Here is a 23,674-nt window from a genome sequence, read left to right as displayed (position 1 = left end):
CAGTTGTGCTGCTTAATATTTTGGCGGAAACCAAAATTTTATGATTCTTTGATGGTTACAACGGAATTTTTCTGAAATCAAAATCTTTATAAAAGTCTTTACTGTGACTTTTGATCATGCATCCCTGTTAATGCATAAAAAGTAAAAATCTTACTGACCCCAAACTTTTCAACAGTTGTACAGCTGTTTTTCAATTAAATGAAAACTTAAAGCTGCTGTCTGTAACTTTTTTTTTTTTTTTTTTAATTTTTAAATTTTTTGAGCAAGTACATAACCAGCCAATGTTCAAAACAATCTCCTTACCTTAGCCAGATTCACAATGGTAAGCTTGTAATAATGTTTTCTAATTCGGGTGGTACTGGTAGGTTTCCGCTGGAAAAAATTTGACCATGCCGTCGTTCATCTTTGCGTCATTATGTCACGTCTGTTTACATAAAGAACGAGCCCCAGCTAGTAGGCTATCGCATGTGACAGATCATTTATAGCTTTTTCTCACAGCAGCTGGAATAATTAAACTTATAATTTTGATGGCAGATTGTATGGTTTGACAAATGGACAATTAGAGATTAAACTGTACAGAAATTTAAATCTACAGGTAATGCTAATACACACTAAATACACATAGTCACTCAATGCTGATGCTGTTAACATTAACAATTTGAGAACAAAGTGATATGAGCTTACTTGTTCAGATGACATTCTCTGGTGAAAATTCTTATTTTGGTCATACTTCCAAAACTACAATCTATGATTCCAAAATACCCTTACAGTGTCCACCGGTGCGGTGACTGACAGCCACACATTCTCCTCAAAACATTAGATTCATCCACGCTGAGGAGCTGTGCCGATGCACAACCCACGTAAAGATGATAATTCCACAATTGCAGGTTTCGAACAGAGATGGCAACAAAGATGCAAAATTTACTGTCTGCAGCTTTAACTTAAACTCAGGAATTTTAGGATTGATATTTAAACGAAACAATGTATTCAAGTGTGCTAAAACTGTGCCTAAACAGCTATTTAGCTACTGGTTAACATTATCTTATAGCCCACACAGTCAGTGATAACAGCAGAAAAGGAAAGTTGTTTCAGATGAAGAGCAAGTTATTTATTTAATAAAATTACTATTGATTTTGATAAATGAAAAAGAATTGACTTGGTTAAATTGACTACACAGGGTTGGTTTTGATTGCACAACTAGCGGTTAGCGGATGTTGCTCAGTGTTACGGCTCAATCTGAATTCATTTTCAGACACATCATGAGATATACGATGTGTCATTCCATCTATCCAGGGACATGTTGCAGAGATATTATCTTTATGATGCATTTGTCCCACATACGCAGCCCTGCTGATATTTCTCTCACTTCCTGTGTCGTGGAGTATCAGCGTTGTGTCACAGCGCTCAGCCAGCTCACTCTGCATGCTGTGAATGTTTCAAAAGTGTTATGCAACATGATAAAACTGCGAATACGGGGCGTTTTGATAATATTCAAAGACTTTATCGAGGCTTTGTTTGGCGGCAAACCAGATTCTCGCAGCGTGTCCGAACTCTCCAATATGTTTTTTTGCAGGCCACTAGCATCGCATACCTCCCAGGCTGCACTTTACCGTGACTTGCGAGGGCCTCACGGCTATAAAAAGCATCCATTATGGCAAATGGCGGCTGATTGCTTGACATTTCTCAAGTGTCGAGGCTGAGATGTCTGAATTGCTGAATCTAAGTGTGCTGTGGGTTTGGCGCTCCGGCTGGGGGCATCGCTGTCTGTCACAGTTCAATTCCACTTCATCTGCTATGATGGCTGATCAGAGAGGAGAGAGTTGGACTGCATCTCGACTCTCCAGGAGGCAGGCTGATAAACAACCGCTTGTGTCTGAAAGCGCTTTGTGTCTTTGTTCACGCCACGCTCCCGAACTTCAGTCGCGTACATGTTATGTGTGCTTTAGCGTTTATTCGTAGCCTCTTGTGTGTGTTCGAAACCACATCTCATAAGCGTGCCTTCTGCGGAGAACAGATGCTGCTCAATGCAGGAGATCACAGAGCCCCCCAGTTTGCTGGAAGCTTTCTAAAAGGCTCAGGAAGAGGTAGCTTCCGAAGGCGCTGATTGGCTGGCTCAGAAAGACTCGCCCCCTCCCCGTTCCCTTCACTTCCTTGCTCTCTCACGGCCATGTCGCCCGAGCATCTGACAGATCTGGAACTAATCAAACAAACTCCCTGTATCCAATCCCTCTGAACACGCAGACCTCACACGGAGCACCGTTGGCCCTCTATGCCAGTGCCACAGGGGATTATGGGTAGTCTGAGGCAGAAAGGCCCCTCCTTGTGTGTTCAACCTGGCTCAGTTTTTGGCACGTTCAGCCTTTCTCCCACTCTCCCTTTCACTTCAAAAATATTGTAAAATGCTCTAATTTATCATGAGTTCCCAACACAGTGATTAAGTACAGCATGGTACATCGGATTTCTATACAGTTCTCACCGTCCAATCAGGTTGGCCTGTATGATCCCAGTGGCCCAATGGAGAGCTGGCTCTGATGAATATTTTAGCATAAACACTTCTGCATAATTTAATTGGCATGCAGAAAACACAAACTCTTGGAAGCCAAAGTGCTGTAGAGGTTTATAGCTCTAGAAGTGTCTCCAAGATTCCTAAACATCAAATATATGACATGTTCCTCTACAAATAGAACAAGGCCTGCTCGCCCTAGAAGGGCTTTGCTTCTGAATTAGAGGGACTTATGTAAGTGTTTTATTGGAACGTGCTGGTATTATAGATGTTCTTTCTCGTAAGCTTTTCTCATCTGCATATAAATGATGAATAGAATGCTTGCCGCTGCAGAGACGCACACAGATACATGCATATACACACATGCTCGTAATGTATAACTGTATTCTCTCTTGGTTTGCCTGCTGCATATTGGAATACTAATTATACAACTAAATAGAGATGCCGCACAGGAGGTGAATCGATGCTGGGATCACATTTAAGGCTCGATTTTGGCCTTAAATAAAACACTTCACCTCAGGTTGCGCCCATGGGACTGTTTTTGCAATTAATGTATTGTGAATCGTTGAATAACAACCAAAAAATGAACACTTATCTGTAAATGAAGTTATTGTCCATTTGTCCATATTGTCCAAGTTATTGTTTGCAAGGCTCATTCATACAAAGCCCACATTTTCAGTGTGTGTGAGTGGTGAACCAGATTTGGTGTGAAAAACTTACAGAATATTGTGTACCGTCTTGGCTAGATAGTGTTGTTGTTCTTGTTGTTGTTCAGATGTTAGAATCATAGTCGTACGTTCTGCATTTGTCTTAAAGGGTTAGTTCACCAAAAAAAAGAAAATTATCCCATAATTTTTATATATTTTATATAATTTTTATATAATTTATATAATTTCCCATAATAATATATATATACACAGTACAGTCCAAAAGTTTGGAACCATGTTAATGTTTTTAAAAGAAGTTTTGTCTGCTCACCAAGGTTAAATTTATTCAATTAAAAATACAGTAAAAACAGTAATATTGTGAAATATTATTACAATTTAAAATAACTGTTTTCTATTTGAATATATTTCACAAAGTAATTTATTCCTCTGATGGCAAAGCTGAATTTTCAGCATCATTACTCCAGTCTTTGGTGTCACATGATCCTTCAGAAATCATTCTAATATGCTGATCTGCTGCTCAAGAAACATTTAATGTGTACAATTGTACAAAATATTTGTGTACAATATTTTTTTTCAGGATTATTTGATGAATAGAAAGTTCAAAAGAACAGTGTTTATCTGAAATTTAATCTTTTGTAACATTATAAATGTCTTTACTGCCACTTTTGATTGATTTAATGCATCCTTGCTGAATAAAAGTGTTCATTTCTTTAATTTATTTTCAAAAAAATAAAAATAAAAATTCTTACTGACCCCAAACTTTTGAACGGTAGTGTATAATGCTACAGAAGCTTTGTATTTCAGATAAATGCTGTTCTTTTGAACTTTCTATTCATCAAGGAATCCTGAAAAAAAAGTACACAACTGTTTTCAACATTGAAAATAATCATAAATGTTTCTTGAGCAGCAGATCAGCATATTAGAATGATTTCTGAAGGATCACGTGACACTGAAGACTGGAGTAACGATGCTGAAAATTCAGCTTTGATCACAGGAATACATTACTTTGTCAAATATATTTAAATAGTACACAGTTATTTTAAAGTGTAATAATATTTCACAATATTACTGTTTTTACTGTATTTTTAATTAAATAAATGTAGCCTTGGTGAGCAGACGAAACTTCTTTTAAAAACATTAAAAATCTTAATAGTTCCAAACTTTTGGACTGTACTGTATATATTATATTTATTTTTATATATACGGCTTCTGAAGCAAAGCAATGTGTTTTTGTACAAAAAATATCCATATTTACAACTTTATAAACTTTAATCACTGGCTTCCAGTTAACGGCCGCACGCGAGTCTAGTTCCGGTGGAAGAGTGACCTCTGACCTGATGCCTTTAAAGGGTTAGTTCACCTAAAAATGAAAATTCTGTCATTAATTACTCATCCTCATGTTGTTTCACACCCATAAGACCTTCGTTCATCTTCAGAACACAAATTAAGATTTTTTTTTTTTTTTATAAAATCCAATGGCTCAGTGAGGCCTCCATTGACAGCAAGATAATTAACAGTTTCAGATGCCCAGAAAGCTACTAAAGACATTTAAAACAGTTCATGTGACTACAGTGGTTCAACCTTGTTGTTATGAAGTGATGAGAATACTTTTTGTGCACCCAAAATAATGATTAATAAAGTTGTAAAGTTGTTGATCTGTTTGTTTTTTTGGCACACAAAAAGTATTCTCGTCACTTCATAACAACAAGGTTGAACCACTGTAGTCACATGAACTGTTTTAAATATATCTTTAGTAGCTTTTTGAGCATCTGAAAGTGTTAATTATCTTGTTGGCAATGGATACTTTACTGAGCCATTGGATTTTATCAAAAATATCTTGTGTTCCGTAGATGAACAAAGGTCTTACGGGTGTGGAGCGACATGAGGGTGAGTAATTAATGACAGAATTTTCATTTCTGGGTAAACTAACCCTTTAAGCGTTAAGTCACAATTACTAACTATTACAATACTTAGTATAACAGTAATAAATTATTGCATTTATAATTAGATTGTGTCTCATTTTCTTTAAGATGCCTCATTCTACATTCAGACAGACAGTCCACTGTCTCACTCACAGACAATACGGTCCTAATGCAAATCATGTCACAGCATGTCTATATGTCTTAATAAAGTCTGTATGTCTCAATACTAGAGTTATAATTGCGCGTCTGAAGTCTAACCTTTGCAGAGCCGCATTACATCTGTATGTGAGATTCAATGGCACAGCTCCGTCCAATGGCACATGCAAATTTCCGCAGCACACTTTTAATTTATTCAGCATTAAGCCGCAAAGGTCAAGGACACAGCAGTGCTGGTCTCAAAGGCACAACCTGCTCCCCATTGCTAATCTAAAACCCAGAGCTACATTTTATGCTGACTACTTTCACAGTACCCTCAAAAAAATGGCTTTGGATCATAAATCAGTGAGTGGTAATACTTTATTCTGTCTCTCTTTCTCTCTCTTTCCATCTGTCTAGGTGTCTTTCCTGTGTAACCAGTTCCTTCCGCTGTCATTGGTGCAAGTACAGAAACCTCTGCACCCACGATCCCTCCAGCTGTTCCTTCCAGGAGGGACGCGTCAACGCCTCAGAGGTACACACACTAACACACACTGTGTGTATGAGGTTAGAGTCTCTCGGTAGCAAATCTACAGGATCACAAACCTCTGGGGAAGAGCTTCCAATAATAGCTACTGAAAAGTGTGTGTGAAGTCGACGGTCACCTCGCTAGAGACTGTGTGTGCATGTGTGTGTGTGCATTTGCAGGTGTTCAGCTGATCAATGTGCTACATTACACCCTGTCAGGTGGTAAACACACTTGCTCACCCTCTCACAGCGAGCAATTAGCAGTCGATATCCGGAATATTCTCTCTCACAGCACACACAGGCTTCCCATTTATTCACACACAGCCATATGCACAAAATAAACACACAAGCAGACAAAACCTCCTTAAGCTGCATGATCAATCATGGTGTGTGTGTGTGTGTGTGTGTGTGTGTGTGTGTGTGTGTGTGTGTGTGTGTGTGTGTGTGTGTGTGTGTGTGTGTGTGTGTGTGTGTGTGTGTGTGTGTGTGTGTGTGTGTGTGTGTGTACACATCTATTTGCATTTTTGTGTGTGCAAGCTCGCATGTTTGTAAGTGTATGTTTGTGAACATATGTGTTTGTGAACCTTTGTGTGTATTTTTAAACTTATACTTTAGGGAGAATATTGCTGTCTTAGAAGTTATCCATTCCAACAGGGAATGTTCTCAGAACTAATGTCCTGGCGAGGTTCTCAAAGTTATAAACAAACGTTCTTCTAATAATGTTCTCAAAACATTAGCACAAAAATGTTATTATTGTTAACGTTATCTTAATTATTATACTAGCCTGCTTCAGAGAAAAGTAACATTCAAAAGTAACATTCAGATATTTTATTTTATTTTATTTTATTTTATTTTATTTTATTTTATTTTATTTTATTTTATTTTATTTTATTTTATTTATTTTATTTTACAACAGGACTTTATGCCTGCAATGCGCTTGCATATTTGCATAGAGTATATTTCTGGCCGTTTCTGATTTCACAGTAATTATGTTTAGCTTTATAACAAAACATTAGAAGTTTACATTTACATTTACATTTTCACATTTAGTTTGGTAAATATCTGTTCGTATAAGTTTGTGTGTGTGGTATTGGATATCATTATTATTATTCTAGCCTACTTAAGGCTAGAATATTCAAAAAGTAATATTCAAAAGTAACATTCCCATGTTACTTTTCAAAAATGCACATTCAAAAGTAACTTTCACATATTTTTTATTTTATTTTATTTTATTATTTTCCTACAGGACTACATGCTTGCAATACGCATATTTCCACAGAGTTTTTTTTTTGTCATGTTTTGAAATCGCCTATCACTATGTTATGTTAGGTTTTTATGTGTTTGTTTTGACTCCCTGTTCACCTTTTGCTCCCTTCACTCCTTTAGGACTGTCCTCAACTGGTCCGTTCTGAGGAGATCCTCATCCCGGCAGGGGAAGTGAAGCCCATCACCCTGAAAGCCCGAAACCTTCCCCAACCCCAGTCGGGTCAACGTGGCTACGAGTGTGTGTTACACATACAAGGAGTCAGTCACAGAGTCACAGCGCTCAGATTCAACAGCTCCAGCGTACAGTGCCAGAACAGCTCGGTATGTGTTTGACTGTGCATATGTACTCATGGGAAAGAAAAATCACAATAAGATATCTCAGTTGTTCCTCCTAGACAGCATTGAGATTGCATTGAAAGCAATTTGAGATTTGCTAAAAGGGATTGTTCACCCAAAAATGAAATCATTTACTCACCCTCAAGTTGTTCCAAACCTGTATAAATTTCTTTGTTCTGCTGAACACAAAGGAAGATTTATGAAAGAATGTTTGTAACCAAGCAAAAATTATTATTTTATTTTTGGGTGAACTATCCCATTAAGTCTCCTGACTCTCAGATTTTGTTAATCTTGAGAAAAAACTTTTGTGTCTGAATATCTCAAACTATTCAAATTTTCCAATATATAAAGTCTGCAAACGAAATTTAGAGCTCTCAATTTAAACTCAAGCATTTCTCATCATTTTTTTTTTCAAGATTACATAAACTGAGCTATGATAACTACATTATTTTAGCTCTAAGAAAAACTTCTAAGTTTCAGAAGAGATCTCAACAATGTCTCATATTTGCCATATTAAGTCAGAGATCTCAATTTGCACTCAAACATTTCTCATCGGATTCGTTCAATACCTAAATAATCTTAACTACTCTTTAACATACACTATTTGTTTCTCCTAAGGAAAAACCTCTGACACGAATTTGAAACTTAAATTAAACGTAACTAAAATCATCTGAGCTATAAATAAAGCTAGACTGAGATCCAGAAAAGCACAGTTTATAGCTAGTTAAGCTCTGGTTACCTGCTTTGTGATGGTATAACTGATATAATCATGAAATGGATGTGGTATATCTTAAGGTATATTTTACCTTTTTACCTCCTCCTTTCTCACAGTTTTTGTTATTCTCTTTCAAATGAACACACACACTTTGTAAGTAGAGATGAAGGCGGTTGGAACTCAGTGTCCAAGCTGTAGAAAATAGGAGTGTTGAAAGTCTTCCTTATTCCTCAGACTCATGATGCAAGTCTGGAGTAACTCAATAAGAGCACTAATACAGTCAGTCAGTCAGTCATCTCTCTTTCTCTCTGTCTTTCTCATGTTATTTGCTTCACTTTCTTGTACACTCTGCCATTTATTCATTCACTTCTTGGCTGCATGTTGTAATCAATAATTGACACAGCGAAGACAAAATCCAATAAAATAAAAAAAAAATCATAAACTTTACATTATCTCAGCTTTTGCACTGTCAGGAAAATGTTGTAACCTCTTCCCATCTCTCTGTCTCTCTGCAGTATCTGTATGAAGGGATGAGAATTAGTGAACTGCCAGTGGATTTCTCAGTGGTGTGGAATGGAAATTTCATCATTGACAATCCTGAGAACATCAAAGGTAATGCATAAATAACCTATGAAAATGAAAAAGCATCATGGTTATGCTGAGCTTGGGATGTTTATGATCAATAGCTGTCCTAAAAAATCAGATAGGTCAACCAAGTCTCCAGAAAACTTTATAAAAGCTTGAAACACCATTTTTTTCACAGCAAATTAAATCTCATATTGAAGTGTATAGGGAATTGTGGAATAGTGCATCGTTTATTCAAAAAACCCTTCAGTAATTTCCACCTGTATCCCACAGTGAATCTGTATAAGTGTGGTGCTCAGAGGGACAGCTGTGGCGTGTGTTTGAAGGCCGAGAGGAAGTTCCAGTGTGGCTGGTGCAGTATGGAGGGCCGCTGTACCCTACGCCAGCACTGTCCCATGTCCAACCCCTATACCAGCCGCTGGCTACACCTCGCCAGCACAAACGTGAAGTGCACCAACCCTCGAATCACTGAGGTGGGTCACATATACATTCACAGTCAAGAACAATCAGGTGTCTATCTGTTTTTCTGTCATCATGCATGATTTAATTTGGGTCCCACGTGGCAGAAATATACATAATATGCATAGGTAAGCTAATGTAGAGTCAGCTGGTCATTTGACTGCTGATTGCCAAATTGACCAATCAAAATGAATTGTTCCAGACATACATTTGCATTACATGTATTTTTCTTAACATATATGATGCACGCAGATGTATGTTTTTCAAGTTTCATTCAGTGAAATGGGACACTTACATTGGTATATCCATCTATATGTAAACTACAGTTGAAAAGTTTGAGGTCAATAAGAAATTAAAGGGTTAGTTCACCAAAAAATAAAATTCTGTCATTAATTACTCACCCTCATGTCGTTCCAAACCCATAAGACTTTCGTTCATCTTTGTAACACAAATGAAGATCTTTTTAATGAAATCAGAGAGCTTTCTGTCCCTTCATAAATAGCTATGCAACTGACACTTTGATGCTTCAAAAAGTTCATAAAGAGATGGTGATCCATCTGAATTGAGTGGTTTAGTTCAAATTTTCTGAAGAGACTCGATCGCTTTATATGATGAACAGAATTAATTCAGGCTTTTATTCACATATAAACATTGATCAGCGAACATAAACAGAATCTCAACCGAACTTGCTTGACGCGTGAGAACAAACCTCTTGCGGAAGCTCAAATGTGCTGCATTACACGAGAATGAACCTCACTGGTACATTTTATTTTATTTTTTTATATCTTTTTATATATTTTTTAAAATGGGGATGCTTTTAGGCTGAAAGTGTACATCTCAAATATATCTAATGTATATTCAGCATGATTCATAACTCAGACAAATCAACACACACGCACACAGAGAGTTATGTGGAAGACTCTCGGTCAGCTCATCTTTCTGCTCTGTAGTCTGACTGAGCTCTTTATTGATGCTGCTATTCATAGACTCTCAGAGAAAGGTGAGCTGTGTGTATCGTGAGTAATATCTTGCTCTCTCTCTGTCTCAGCTTCTCTGTCACTCTCATCGTCAGTCATACTCACTCTAGCTGCCAATATCTCACGTTTTCTAGTAATTAACACAATGTTAGAATGTTGATGGCATACTGTGAGAGGTGTGTGTGTGTGTGTGTTCGCTGGGAGACTGAGGGAAGACATGGTGTTTAATTAGTTTAGGTAACGCACCAGTGCCCAGTGTTTAAAGTACCTGATTCATGGAACTCATTGATTCATGTGGCTGTTTGCAGTCTGCATATTACAAGCTGTTGCCCCATGTGCATACAAACCAATTAAAAAGTAAGGGTTATGACTTGCTGTTGTCTGTTTTCATTTAGGATGAATGGGCAAATTAAGGTTAAGAGCTATGTGATGGATGGCTTCGGTTTTGTTGACGGAAAGTGTTAAAAAAATAGCATTATTAGTGCATTGAAGCATACACATCCTTTTATTTGGCCTTTGTTTCAGGTATGGAGGTATGAATATGCATTTTGGCATGTGAGTGTATGTGTATGTTTGTTGCAAAATTTAAGTTATACTTTAAAAGATATGTATTGTAATTAATGATAATTTGGTAATTTATGTATTTTTTTGCTAAATAGCACTGCATTTATTATTTTATTTTTTTTTATTTTATTTTATTTTATTTTTTATTTTATTTTATTTTATTTATTTTATTTTATTTTATTTTATTTTGTACCATAGTGTTCCTAATTAAAGGTTAAAAACCCCAAATGGAACAAAAAAATTTAACTGTTTCAAACCCACATTTTTCCAAGACCACATTACAAAGCAGTGGAGCAATTCTTTCAAAGCAAATTAGTATGAATACTTTTAATTCATTCATTTTTAATCTGTTCTCGCCAAGTTGTTCATTTCCATTTTCTCTCCTCTCAGTCTCACTAACGCACATAAATGTAAAAATGTCTTCTAGATCAGTCGTTTCTGTGATTATCTTTAGTTCTTAATTCAGTTGTTATTTTTCCTGTTTTTGTCTGAATGTAGACATTCGTAAGCTGATTTGTGCAAATACATAGACATTAGCGAGATCTGCCTACAAGAAAATGACAGTCATAAATGATTAACGCTTCTATTAAGCAGCACTCTATCCCTCCTCTAAAGACTTATTAATATTAATGAGGCTTAAGTCCTCAGTGAAAGCCGAGGGTTCAGCATCAAATGAATGTGGAGGAAAGTCAGGCACTTGAAGCTGGTCTTGACATGGCTCTTTGCTTCAGATGGTCTCTGAGCCTCTCCTTAGTAGCTCAGTCACGGAAAGGTTGGTGTCAGTTCGTGCTTCACAGAACTGATCTCGGATCAGCCATGAAAAACTTTTTGAACTTTGGACTTTAAATGCAGTTTTATATTAGTATTGCTGTTTTGTTTATAAGTGATTGATTATTATAAGAGTTTTTTTGTTTGTTTATTTGTTTGTTTTTTATATATAAATGGATCAGTGCCATGACGGGTCATTTTTTTGTTCAAAGGCCTTAATAGTAATAAAAAACAAAGATATGTAATATATATTTGAATGTAAGGTAGTGTACAACTAGATCTCTTTTATTGAATCCAAAAGGTTTTAATTATATTTTGCACATATAAAGGTATTTTAAAGATTTTGAAGTGTCAAAAGGTCATTCTGTTTAACCGTCGAAAGGCCAATACAGCCATTTCATTTGTGATTAAAATATCTTAAAATGTATTAAATGTATATTTTTTTTATTCTGGCATGATTACATAACATTGTATATCAACATAGTACAAAATGGAATTAAAATTGTGTAGAAGTCATTGCTTTGTTATGAGAAAGAATGTCCAGAAAAAATTTAATTGATGTCATTTGGAGTAACCAATATAAAGGGACCATTTTGGATCAAGTCATGCAGCCAATATCATGTGACAGGATGTGACATCATTCAGACACCTGCAAAGGACCACATGGTCATGAAAATTTTGGTTAAACTGAATGACTTTTTTGGTGACAAATTTTGTCCATCTTGTAAAAAATGACTATATATATATATATATATATATATATATATATATATATATATATATATATATATATATATATATATATATATATATATATATATATATATATATATAATATAAAATACACACACATTTTTTTAAATTTAAAATGTATATATATCTTTTTTTAAATTAATGTTTAATAGTTTTTTTGTACAAACAGACACACATTCAAGATCACCCGGTCAGTAAATGTCTCAAGGCACTTAAATGCAGTTGCAAACAGCCATGAATTTGTTTCAAAACATGAACCAAAGCCTCAGGAAATAATGTCCTAAATACACATACACACAAGTACACATACCCCGACACTGACAACGAGAGAGATTGTCCACGGTCATAAATAAATGATATTGAGCCTGATAGAACCTTCTCTCCCATCAGAGCTACAACGCTTGTCTAGTACGACACAGCCTTTCCACAAAGTCACATGTCTATTTACAGAAGAGCATTCAGCTCGAATCACTCAACCACAAACTCCAATTTTAAACTGGATGCACCACTTTCAAGTCCCTTGTTTCTTTCTTTCCTTGCTTAAACACTCGCTTGCTTGGACGAAGTTCAAAACCAAGGTTCTTTTTTCTTTTTTCCACCCCTTTCAGTCTTTATCGCAGCCAACCATGGGACATTTAAGAGCAAATAAAGTGTTTAGTGTGCAGTTTATGCAGCAAGAAACAAGTCATAAGCTGAGTTTTATCAAGCCCATAAATTGCGTCTCAGTGTGAATTTGGGACGTGCTTGAATCAGCTGAAAAGACTCCAATTCCAGTAACAAATCACACCTTTCGTCCTCCTGCTGCACACTTTCATTACAGCTTCCTAATTATACGCAGCAATTGAGTGCGTGAAAACCCTCTGAGGACAGGATATTCATCCCCGGTTAGACTCGAACGTGCTGGTGTTAAGCATTAGCATATCTTCATTACTTAGTGAAAGACCCATTCCAAACCATGTGCAGCACACAACATCAGTTTTTACCTGCGAGGAGATCACAAAGCCCTAGCGCATGTTGAGTAAGTGGCATCCAGGCAGGGCTTCTGCTTTAAAAAAGCATGCATTAAGAATGAAGACACTCCCTGTTTGTCCATGAAACACTCTCAAGACATGACACTGGCCTATGGCTGGAAGTGTATCTGTGTGCATGTGTCTGTATAACTCAAAGCCAAACAACCCGTGAGAACTCTGAAGATCTTCTCAAAATGTCTACATTCTCATTCTGAGGCTGGAATCCAGACAGTCACTCTTGTAATGAGGGTGAAATTGCAGTCGGGCACAAATTGTAGCTCTGGAACCAGTAACTCTGCGCCGAAGGAGGCCGTCTGCTGGGTCAAACAAGGCAGCGCTTTCACCTCAGAGTGGGCGGAAGACACTTTGAAGTATTGAGTCAATGCGAGAGATATTTATGCTCCATGAATAAAGCCCATTTGATGTCTGTAATGGCCAGTCAGAACAGCATCACGCTCGGGGTGAAGCTGGAATCTGACGCCCAGACTATTATCACATGAGCTGATGAGATTTTATCTACAGATGAAAGCAGCTGTAGTGTATTCTGTAAGGATATGTCTATATAATCTGTAAAGTCGATGTGAATAGGCTTGGAACTGAATAGTTATGCAGTGTATATTACAGTATGTGTGTGTATATATATATATATATATATATATATATATATATATATATATATATATATATATATATATATATATATATATATATATATATATATATATATATATATATATATATATATATATATATATATATATATATATATATATATATATGATTTAATTCATTTTATAAAATATTATAAATTATAATTTTAATATAATTTCAACAAATATAAATTTTATAATATTTTATTTTATTTTATTTTTGCATTTTTATTTTTGCATTCAGGCTTTTGTTTGTCAAAATGTAAAATGTGTTTGTTTTTTTTTGTGAAATTATGTATTTGAAACATTAAAAATCATACTTTATAGTGCATTAATACTGTCTTTTGTCAAAAACAGTATGTGTTATGATATTTCATGCATTATTTTAGCAGTTTAGGTCATTTTCTGTAGTTAGTTTAGATAGTCAGTTTGATGCTTACTCGGGCCAATATGGATATGTTTAGCATTCCATTCTCTCTTTCCGCCCTTGTTTATGGATGTTTTCGGTTCCAGTCCTATGTTCCTAAGAAGCAATAAAAGATTCATATACTTCCACCCTAAGGTTCTCTAGTGACGCACTTATTTACATCCTACCAATTAATGTCCACTAAACTCCCATTGATACGCAGCTCCCGTTGAGTGACTGCAGGATCTAGTTCACTTCCCGCACCGCACTGGTCTCAGATCAGTAAACAGGCACCTTTAGAAGATGCTCTTACTTTGATCATGTTAGTTTTACTTCCACATGACTGCACACAAATGGTTTATTGATTGTGTATGTAGTGGCTATACTGTGCATGTGGCTTTCTGATCTGTGTGTCACCCTCTCTCTCTCTCTCTCTCTGTCTTTCTGTCTGTCTCTCTCTCTGTGATATTTGGATCTGGAGAGGGTCCAGGACTGAGCTTCTCTTGGGCTTTAACAGCACAGAAGGCTTTTTGGCACCAAGAGCCAAGGTCACGCTGAGTGGCCATATTGTATTTTATGAGAGGGTGGGCTGCTCCGAGGGCTAAAATGGCCTCATGTTAGATTTATTGCCTGTGGCAACAGCATGCAGATCTGCTGCAGTCTTGACTGGAGAATTTTAATGTACTATGCAACTTTAATAGGTTAGGAAGTTGTCACAATGAGTTTTACTGATATCTAATTCTGTGCTATTAAAGTGAAACACAATGCAAGGAACAATTATCATTAAAAGGAAACCTTTTAAAAGGTTCATTTGCAGACCAGATTCTGTCATCAGATATTTCAAATGTTCAATGTTTAAAGGGATTGTTCACCCAAAAATGAAAATTATGTAATCATTTACTAACCCTTATGTCATTCTAAACTTTTATGGCTTTCTTTAGGAAACAGAAAAGATATTTTGAAAAATTTATTTTCCCCTTCTTTTCAAATAATAAAAGTCATTGGGGTCAAATGTTGTTTAAAATAATATAATATATTCTGTAGCATTCAAAAGGGGTCAGTAAGAAATGAATACTTGTATTCAGCAGGGACGCATTAAATTGATAAAAATGACAGTAAATACATGATTTCTATTTCAAATTATGCTGTTGAACTTTCTATTCAGAATGCTGAAAAAAATGTATCATGGTTTCCACAAAAATATAAAACAACACAACTGGTTTCAACATTGATAATAAAAATAAAGTTTTTTGTGTGCTCCAAATCAGCAAATTAGAATGATTTCTGAAGGATCATGTGACTCTGAAGACTAGAGTAATTCAGCTTTGACATCACAGAAATAAGTTACACTATTCTTTTAAACTGTAATATTTCACAATATTACTATTTTACTTTATTTTCTGATACAATAAATGCAGAGTTAGTGAGCATAAGAGACCTCTTTCAAAAACATAACGACCCCAAACTTTTCAAAGTATAATATATTTTAAATTGATTGCAAATTATTCAAGGTTTTACAAAAAGATTTACTGAATTATTAATTACTGAATCAATAACTGAGTCTACCTCTCTTGTTTTTAGGTAACCCCAGTGGCAGGACCACCAGAAGGGGGCACCAGAGTGACCATCCGTGGTGTGAACCTGGGGCTGTCCTTCTCAGACATGGTCAACAATGTGCAGGTAGCAGGAGTCCAATGCACCCCGCAGGAGAACGGCTACATCATCGCTGAACAGTGAGTGACTACGGAGCTTTAAAACTCCAATGAATTCATGCTGCGAAACTAGTTTAGCTTATCTTTAATCTTTCTTAAAATAGCAGGAGTTGGAAAAGATAATGTCCTACGTTACACATACTGAGAAGCTGTTTCACGAGAAGAAAAAAACTCCTTGGGTTTTCATCCAGATCACTTTAAAGCACAGTGGGAAGAGTCCATTAAACACATACAGGATCCAGTGAGCATGGCTTTGATGTCACAAGCTTTAAGCGGCCAATCAGGACTAAGTTTAAAAAGCAGGGTTGGTCACAGCCCTCTCCTTTATGCTCTACTGAGTTTGACTTATCTGACAGAAACATCTTAACAACAGCAGGAAAACATTTCTATCTGAAGGGCTGGTTGTCAGCAGTGACCAGGGCTCTTGTGAAGCAGAAACAAGCCCTAATTAGAGTCCAAACAGACCTGGGTTGATCTCTGCCTGGAGTAGGTCCCATTCTTCAGCATCTGTTTGTGTTGTTTTCCCTTGTGGTTGTGTCATTAACCCTATCTGTAAATATCCTTAAGCCAGGATTTTGTCATTAGTATCATACCTCCTGGGGGGAAAATTGGGCTAGAAGTGCTGAAATGTGATGATTTGTAGTAGTAGTTTTTACTTGGACATGCAGAAAATGTCTGTATTCAGCTTTTTTCGTCAACCATTTTATAAAAAAAACAAAACAAAAAAACATTGGGTTAAATGGTGAAATGTGTAATTTCTGCCCACTAGCAACACAGCATTGCAGAAATGTTTTCAAACATGTTTCCCTGAACTTGCCCTCATCTTTGATTGGTCAGACAAACAGATAGCCCCACCCCAATCTCACACCATTGGTTGAGCTGTTGCTGTGTCAGGCTGGTCGAAATTCTTAAACAAACAGTGATGTTTTTAAAGTGTCACACTGTTTACACTTTGAAAAAGTCAACCTACAAATTATTTAGTTGTCGTTGTCTCTGCATATTCGACCGCGATAGTATGTTAGAATGTATATTAACATTAAAAAATCTACTTTAAATCAGAAGGGATGTATATAGTACTCTTTGTTTTTCTTTACACAATATTAAACTTGCATTTCTGCTTATCTGTGTTTCTCTCTGTCCTCACTCTTCTGTCTTTCACTCAACAGTACATCTCAGAACTGAAGCGTAACTGTGAGCAATGTGTTACTAGGACACTGTATCTACCCATTTTTATCCTTGATAGAAATATACGACACTATGCACCATGTCCATTTTAACAGAATACAATGAAATTGTAACAACCCCAAAACAAAAAGGGGAGCTCACTGGTTCCCTACTGGACAAAATAACTTATGTAGGCTCAATAACCAAGAAAAAACACTCAAGTACCCAAAATTAGTCAAATACAAATGTAACAATTACATTTTTATACAATCATGGTATTAAAACCCAAGGGGAGTACAGGTTTATGTAATCATAACATGTACAATTCAAGTGGCATTAAAGGGTTAGTTCACCCAAAAATGAAAATAATGTAATTAATTACTCATGTCGTTCCACACCTGTTAGACCTTCGTTCATCTTCAGAACAACAAATTAAAATATTTTTGATGAAATGCGATGGCTCAGTGAGGCCTCTATTGCCAGCAAGTTAATTTACACTTTCAATGCCCAGAAAGGTACTAAAGACAGTTCATGTGACTACAGTGGTTCAACCTTAATATTGTAAAGTGATGAAAAAACACTGCTTTGAAGCTTTATGAATCTTTTGTTTCGAATCAGTGGTTCGGAGCACCAAAGTCACGTTATTTCAGCTGCTTGGCAGTTTGACACGCAATCCGAACCACTTATTCGAAACAACAAATTCATAAAGCTTCAAAGCAGTGTGTTTGTTTTTTTTTAGCGCACAATAAGTATTCTTGTCGGTTTATAATATTAAGGTAGAACCGCTGTACTCACATGAACTGTTTTAAATATGTCTTTATTAGCTTTGTGGGCTTCTGAAAGTGTAAATTATCTTGCTGTCAATGGAGGCCTCACTGAGCCATCGGATTTCGTCAAAAATTTCTTAATTTGTGTTCTGAAGATGAATGAAGGTCTTACGGGTGTGGAACGACATGAGTGCGAGTAATTAATGACAGAATTTAAATATTTGGGTGAACTAACCCTTTAAAACTATCCCTGGCCTTAGTGTAGACAGGATTTCTGAACGTTTGGCTTTCAAACATTTACGCCATCATGTTATAAGGGGATATAAATAGCGCATAGTTTCTGCGTTCAGGTGGAGTATGTCTCCACAGCGCCTCTCACTGCTGCTGAGGCGGGGACAGACGGAGCGAGGGGGGGAACGTGTGGTAATTGAAATGCGCGGCGTGCTGCCGGCTGTAGGAGGGAGATTTGTCAGCCCTTCTCTCTTCTGACAGCAGTTTAATCCGAGCGGGACGAAGCCGAGCCGAGTGGGAGTGGATTCATTTGTATGGTGCGGCGAAGGGGTGTCATGAGGAAATGGAGAATGCGCCATTGGACCCCATCAAACCCACAGACGGAAACAGGAAGCCGCGTATCTGTTTCAGCAGTTCTGTCTGGTCATTTTGCACAAAAGTTGTAAACATTAAGACACCTGTAGATTATTTGCCATTAATATAGGACATTAAAAGAGGATAGGAAATCATAGCTTTATGTAATCCGAATATGCACTAACTTGTATTACATGGCTATTTTTGAATAGCTATCAAAAGTGGTTTTCATCCACAAAATGGTTCAGTAACAGCATCTATCAGCTAATTTCCAAAGCTAACAAGCCAAACTTGCACCACGCAAGCTGCAATGATTGAAACTTGCTTCCAAACTTTAATTGCCTTAGAAGTGAAAATCCTCCACTCATTGTGATTGAGAGGGCATAATGTGTGCTGCGAACAGCTGCGAACGCTGTCTGCCGAGCCTGTCAGACTCACCGCAGGATGCCACATCACACCCACAATCACGCCGACTGCACTGCATGCGTTCCGACAGTCATCCCTGATGATGCGAGCACTCGATATCAACCAAACATTGATTGTAGCGCCCCCGCACTTTCAAGTCGGATTTGAATTCTCATGTCGGTTTCATATTTACTTCATTTGAGGGTCAGTCGCTGGGTGAGTGTGGCTGTGTGTTTTTTTTTTGTCATTTGATCTGGCCACCCGTCCGTGATGCTGATACCTGATCAGCCCGTATGATTTAGCAACATCAACCTGCTCTCTGATCAGAGTGCATGATAACAGTATTGATTTGTGCTGGGCGTCACTGGCTTATGTGGGTGGCCCTATTTGGGTGTTTCTTCAACCTCAGGCACTTTAATGTAAGGTGTTGATATTTTTATTAAAATGTGTTCTTCGTTTATATTTGCTATTTTCTAAAAAGGCTTCTTATGTATAGACCTAATTGTTGCATCCCTTGTCCCTTGTTTTTTATTTTATAGTTTTTTTATATTATTATTTTTAAAACTGTGATAATCTAAACAAAAGGGCTTTTCACACTTGAAATAGTTAACCCTGGGTCATTCTAAATCCCTGGTAAACCAAATCCTGGGTTATATTTATTCACGTGTCACACTGCTCATACTATTCCCAGGGTTAACAGTTAATCCTGGGTATTCATAAGCTACCTTTTCACACTGCACATTCCTAAACCCTGGGATAAAGTGCTTATCTGCATATTTGCGATGTTAGTTTTATTGACTGGACAAACACAGCACATGACCTGTTTACATGAAGGCTCATATTACACATTGCTGACTGTAATACCAAAGGTTTTTTTTTTTTTTTTTTTCTGAGTGAACTTTTCAAACTATAAAGGTAAAAATTACAGTCTCTTCTTCACTCCAATTGTCGCGTTTTCCATCGCCGTTTGACGTTTATTCTATCATACACAGAAACGACTGTTTATACATTGCGCATTTTTTCAATGACTCCCCAAAGTATGTGAATATAAGGTATGCGATTGGTTGTCGGTTGCTAAGCATTTAGTTGTAACATTCTAACACCGCATTGTTTCACACTGTACAAGTTTGGCATCGCAATGCGGAGTTAACACCGCAAAAGTGGTGCTAACAGGGTTTCATAACCACGGGTAAAAAGTAGTGCTAACCCTGCATCTAAAGTACAAGTGTGAAAGGCTCCTTTACCCAGGGTAAACAATAACCCAGGGTTAAGCGCACCAACGATAACCTGGGGTTAAGCACAGTGTGAAAAGCCCTAAAATTTATTCACCCTCGAGTTCCAAGTTCCAAACCTGTATGAGTTTCTATTTTAAAGAATGTTGGAGACCAGACAGTTGATGGTAACAATTGATTTCCATAGTAGGAAAAAAATACTATGGAAGTCAATGGCTATCTTCAACTGTCTGGTTACCAACATTCTTTAAAACATTGTCTTTTTATGTTCAACAGAAGAAAGAAATTCCCTTTAATATGTATTTCAATCATTAAAAAAAAAAAAAGAAAAATATTTTTTAAAAATACAGCTCCATTAGCTTCATTTCCACCCTACCAAACTATTTTACTCCAATAGTTGTTGGTGTACTTGGATTCCAAGATGACAAGTGTCAATGAAAAGTTTGAGATGAAATAAGAGACTTGTGATGTGTGTAGAAAACAAAGAAAAGGTAAATATCACTTGTGAACAGAATATTTTTGTTTCTTATTTCCAAGCTGTAGTTTTGTCCAATTATGCAAAAAGTGTGAAAATATAACTGTGTGTATTAAGGATACATAAAATGCTAGCTATGAAATTAGCCTAGTAGCAAGCCAAGAGTCTGCTATTTTATTCCCAAAAAATGTTTAAAATGTTCTTTCCCTCACCCTAATTTCTATCACAGAATGCCGTTAAACACAATACATATAATTTAAGATGTGGTGGAAATGTGAAACTTTCAAAAAAAAAAAAAAAGTTTGTATATCCACTAGTGGACAACTATGGTAGTGGATAAATTAAATAAACCAGTTTTAAGAGAGTTTATTTCCCAAAAGTGCCTATAGTTGTAGAAACACCCAAATGCAATGCAGAACCTGCAGAAACATATTTTTTTGATGCTACAAAAGTGTGGTGTGTTCTACGCATTGGCACTCCCTTAGGGCGGTCTTGTCAATTCAGCTAATGGAATGTGTGCGCTAAAGCAATCAAAGCAAAAATTACATTCAGATCAAGAGGAAATCAATGGAGAGAGAGGGAGAGTCGCATACTGATCACTCAGCAGGACTGGAGATGACTTCCAATGCTTTGGTTTCTTAGTCTGGATGAAGTCCAGAAGCATTATGCTTTGTAATCTTAGGGACAGGGATCTGTACAGAAGCCATGAGGAGGTGATAATGGTGATATCCATTCATTTAGGTGACTTTCATTCAAGTCAAGATTAAAATGTAATGTAACATTGTATGTTTCTTTTTCTCAGAATTGTTTGTGAGATGGATGCAACTCCTAAGGACAGTAAGCCCGGCCCAGTCCATTTGTGTGTAGGGGAGTGTAAACCGGAGCTCCAGACCCGCTCTTCTCAGCTCTATTCCTTTGTGGTAAGACCTTGAGCTCTGCTACATCTAAATAATGCAGTGAGGCAGTGGTGCAACTGGCCATTGTTTTGGTTTTATTAAACTGGCCTTTAGTTGGTCCATTGAAGAGAACTCACGGGTCACATGATGTTATGCCTTTAGACAGGTGAACCTTGCTGAGATTGCTTTGTTCTCAGAAGCGATTCAGCGAAAATGTCAAATCAGAGGAAGTGACTCAGATCTTAACATACTGTACTTCAGCTGTTTAAATAGCTACGCTGTAGGAACAAAGACTTTCTTCTGCACAGATTCATGTGGCCTTACAAAAATCTATATCTCTCATTAGTCCTCCATTTGAACTAAATATGCTAGTTATATAATACTTAATATTTTTCCTCACAAAACTAAACACAGATTTGCAATAAATCTACATTTTTATTTTAAAGCAGAATAAAAAATGAAATGTTAATATTGTCAAATACTGAGTAAATGTGTTAAAAAAAATATTGCACTACACATAATTACTTTATTTCCTAAGTTCCTAAATTTTTACCACCAGTTTGAAAACTCCTTTGAAGAATACCATGGTACTATAATAGAACGGGATGTCCTTAAAGTCTATTAGTACCCTGGTACTCTTTGCTACTTTTTTTGTTAATGCAAGAAAATCTGGAACAAAACCAGTATTATATTTGCATGTTATATGTATATATTTACGTATTTGTAGTTTCTGTCTGTCCATGCAGTTGTCTAGGAAATCACTCCATTAATGTGTTAGAACTGTCTCTCCATGCAAATTTAGAGTCATTAAAAGCCATAAGGTCAATAAATTAACCTTTTTATGGCTTGCTTGGCATTTTTATCAGCTTGTGTTATTTGGTCGTTTTTAAAGTTGTTTTTTGTGCATTTTCAGTACATTCTTAAATGATGTTGTGAATTAGTGGATAATAACATTATTTACACATGTATTTGCCAAGACATTAAAAGAAAAGCGTGTTTATTGAACTAATGCACTCATCAAGCACAAAAGACTCTAGATAAGCTGTAAAAACTAGCTAATTTACAGATTGCCGCTGTGTGTGTCATTATTATTGGTAAAACAGCAGCCCTGCTTCCTCCGTTAAGAAGCGAAGCTCTCGTCAGCATAATAGAACTTGTTTTCGGTTATTAAAATATTGAGTGATTATGAACACGAAACACCACAGGGAGCGCACATTGAACATGGAGACAATAAAAGCCATTAAGCGAATCAAAGGAAGGATGGTTGCCATGTTGTCTCGTCGCAGAAAAGCACCTGTGGGAACTCCTGCGCACCTGTCTCAAACACCCAACTGCCGGCCTGGGGTTAATAGATAATCAACTCCAGCATTCACACGCACAATAAGGCAAACAATTATCCATACCACCACAATTAACGGCCTCTGCTAATTAGCGGAGTTGTTTATATTACAATATGTGCTTCAGCTACTTCCTGTATGTGTTTATGTGTGTTGTGTGTGTGTGTGTGCGTCTTGTACGGCTTTCATATTGCAGTCAAATATAAAAGCAGCATGTTATCTCAAATGCTCCACCAAATGTTGTCGGACAACATGGAGTCCCCGAGCAGCCCCACCAGTTGTAGAACAATGAGAAGCGAGAAGGAAATTGGTGTTAATTCATTTTTTAGTCCATGCACGTGTGAAGTCGGCCACCAGCCATTTCATGTGCTTTCTTAAGACACGGAGCTGTCTGTTTCTGTGTTTCTCCATCTGCTATTTTCAGTCCCTGTGTACAATAAAGGAAGAGAACTGGGAACTAGAGAGTTTATGTACAACATTTTAAAAGCCTTTTATTTATCCTCAGACATGCTTTTCATGAGCTCGCATCACTCAGACAAGACTGGAAATGGCATTTCTTTGTAGCGTTCGCTCTTTATTTGTGAGCTGAGCAGAAGGCGAATGAGACTCATGAAGGACAGTTGTTATTTACAAACGTAGCTGTCTTTTGTGGAACAGCCACCCACATCTAGGCGGTTTCAGATTCAAAATATGATCGTCTTCAGCTGATTAAGAAAGATGGGCTGTGTCATTTGTTCCCACTAGCGGCATTAAATATATTTATGTACGTATGTTTGTATGTACACACTGAGTGAGTGAGTGAGTGATTGAGTGATTGATTGATTAAGAGTGAGTGAGTGAGTGAGTGAGTGAGTGA

At 36.8% G+C, this 23,674-nt stretch overlaps 1 protein-coding gene across 4 annotated transcripts in view; it reads left to right on the top strand.

Annotated features, from left to right (window-relative positions):
• Window positions 1-23,674, top strand: part of plxna2 (plexin A2) — a 229,311-nt gene that overhangs the window by 145,049 nt on the left and 60,588 nt on the right. For all 4 annotated transcript variants that reach the window (XM_067372377.1, XM_067372379.1, XM_067372378.1 and 1 more), the window contains exons 9-14: window positions 5,649-5,763; window positions 7,143-7,343; window positions 8,589-8,685; window positions 8,932-9,131; window positions 15,827-15,978; window positions 21,388-21,505. In XM_067372377.1, coding sequence (XP_067228478.1) covers window positions 5,649-5,763; window positions 7,143-7,343; window positions 8,589-8,685; window positions 8,932-9,131; window positions 15,827-15,978; window positions 21,388-21,505 — 883 coding nt within the window. The remainder of the gene's footprint in view (window positions 1-5,648; window positions 5,764-7,142; window positions 7,344-8,588; window positions 8,686-8,931; window positions 9,132-15,826; window positions 15,979-21,387; window positions 21,506-23,674) is intronic.

This window comes from Chanodichthys erythropterus, chromosome 20, assembly GCF_024489055.1.
Source record: "Chanodichthys erythropterus isolate Z2021 chromosome 20, ASM2448905v1, whole genome shotgun sequence".
Lineage (NCBI taxonomy): Eukaryota > Metazoa > Chordata > Actinopteri > Cypriniformes > Xenocyprididae > Chanodichthys > Chanodichthys erythropterus.
The sequence above is the reverse complement of the archived record's forward strand: the minus strand, read 5'-3'. Positions and strand labels throughout refer to the sequence as shown.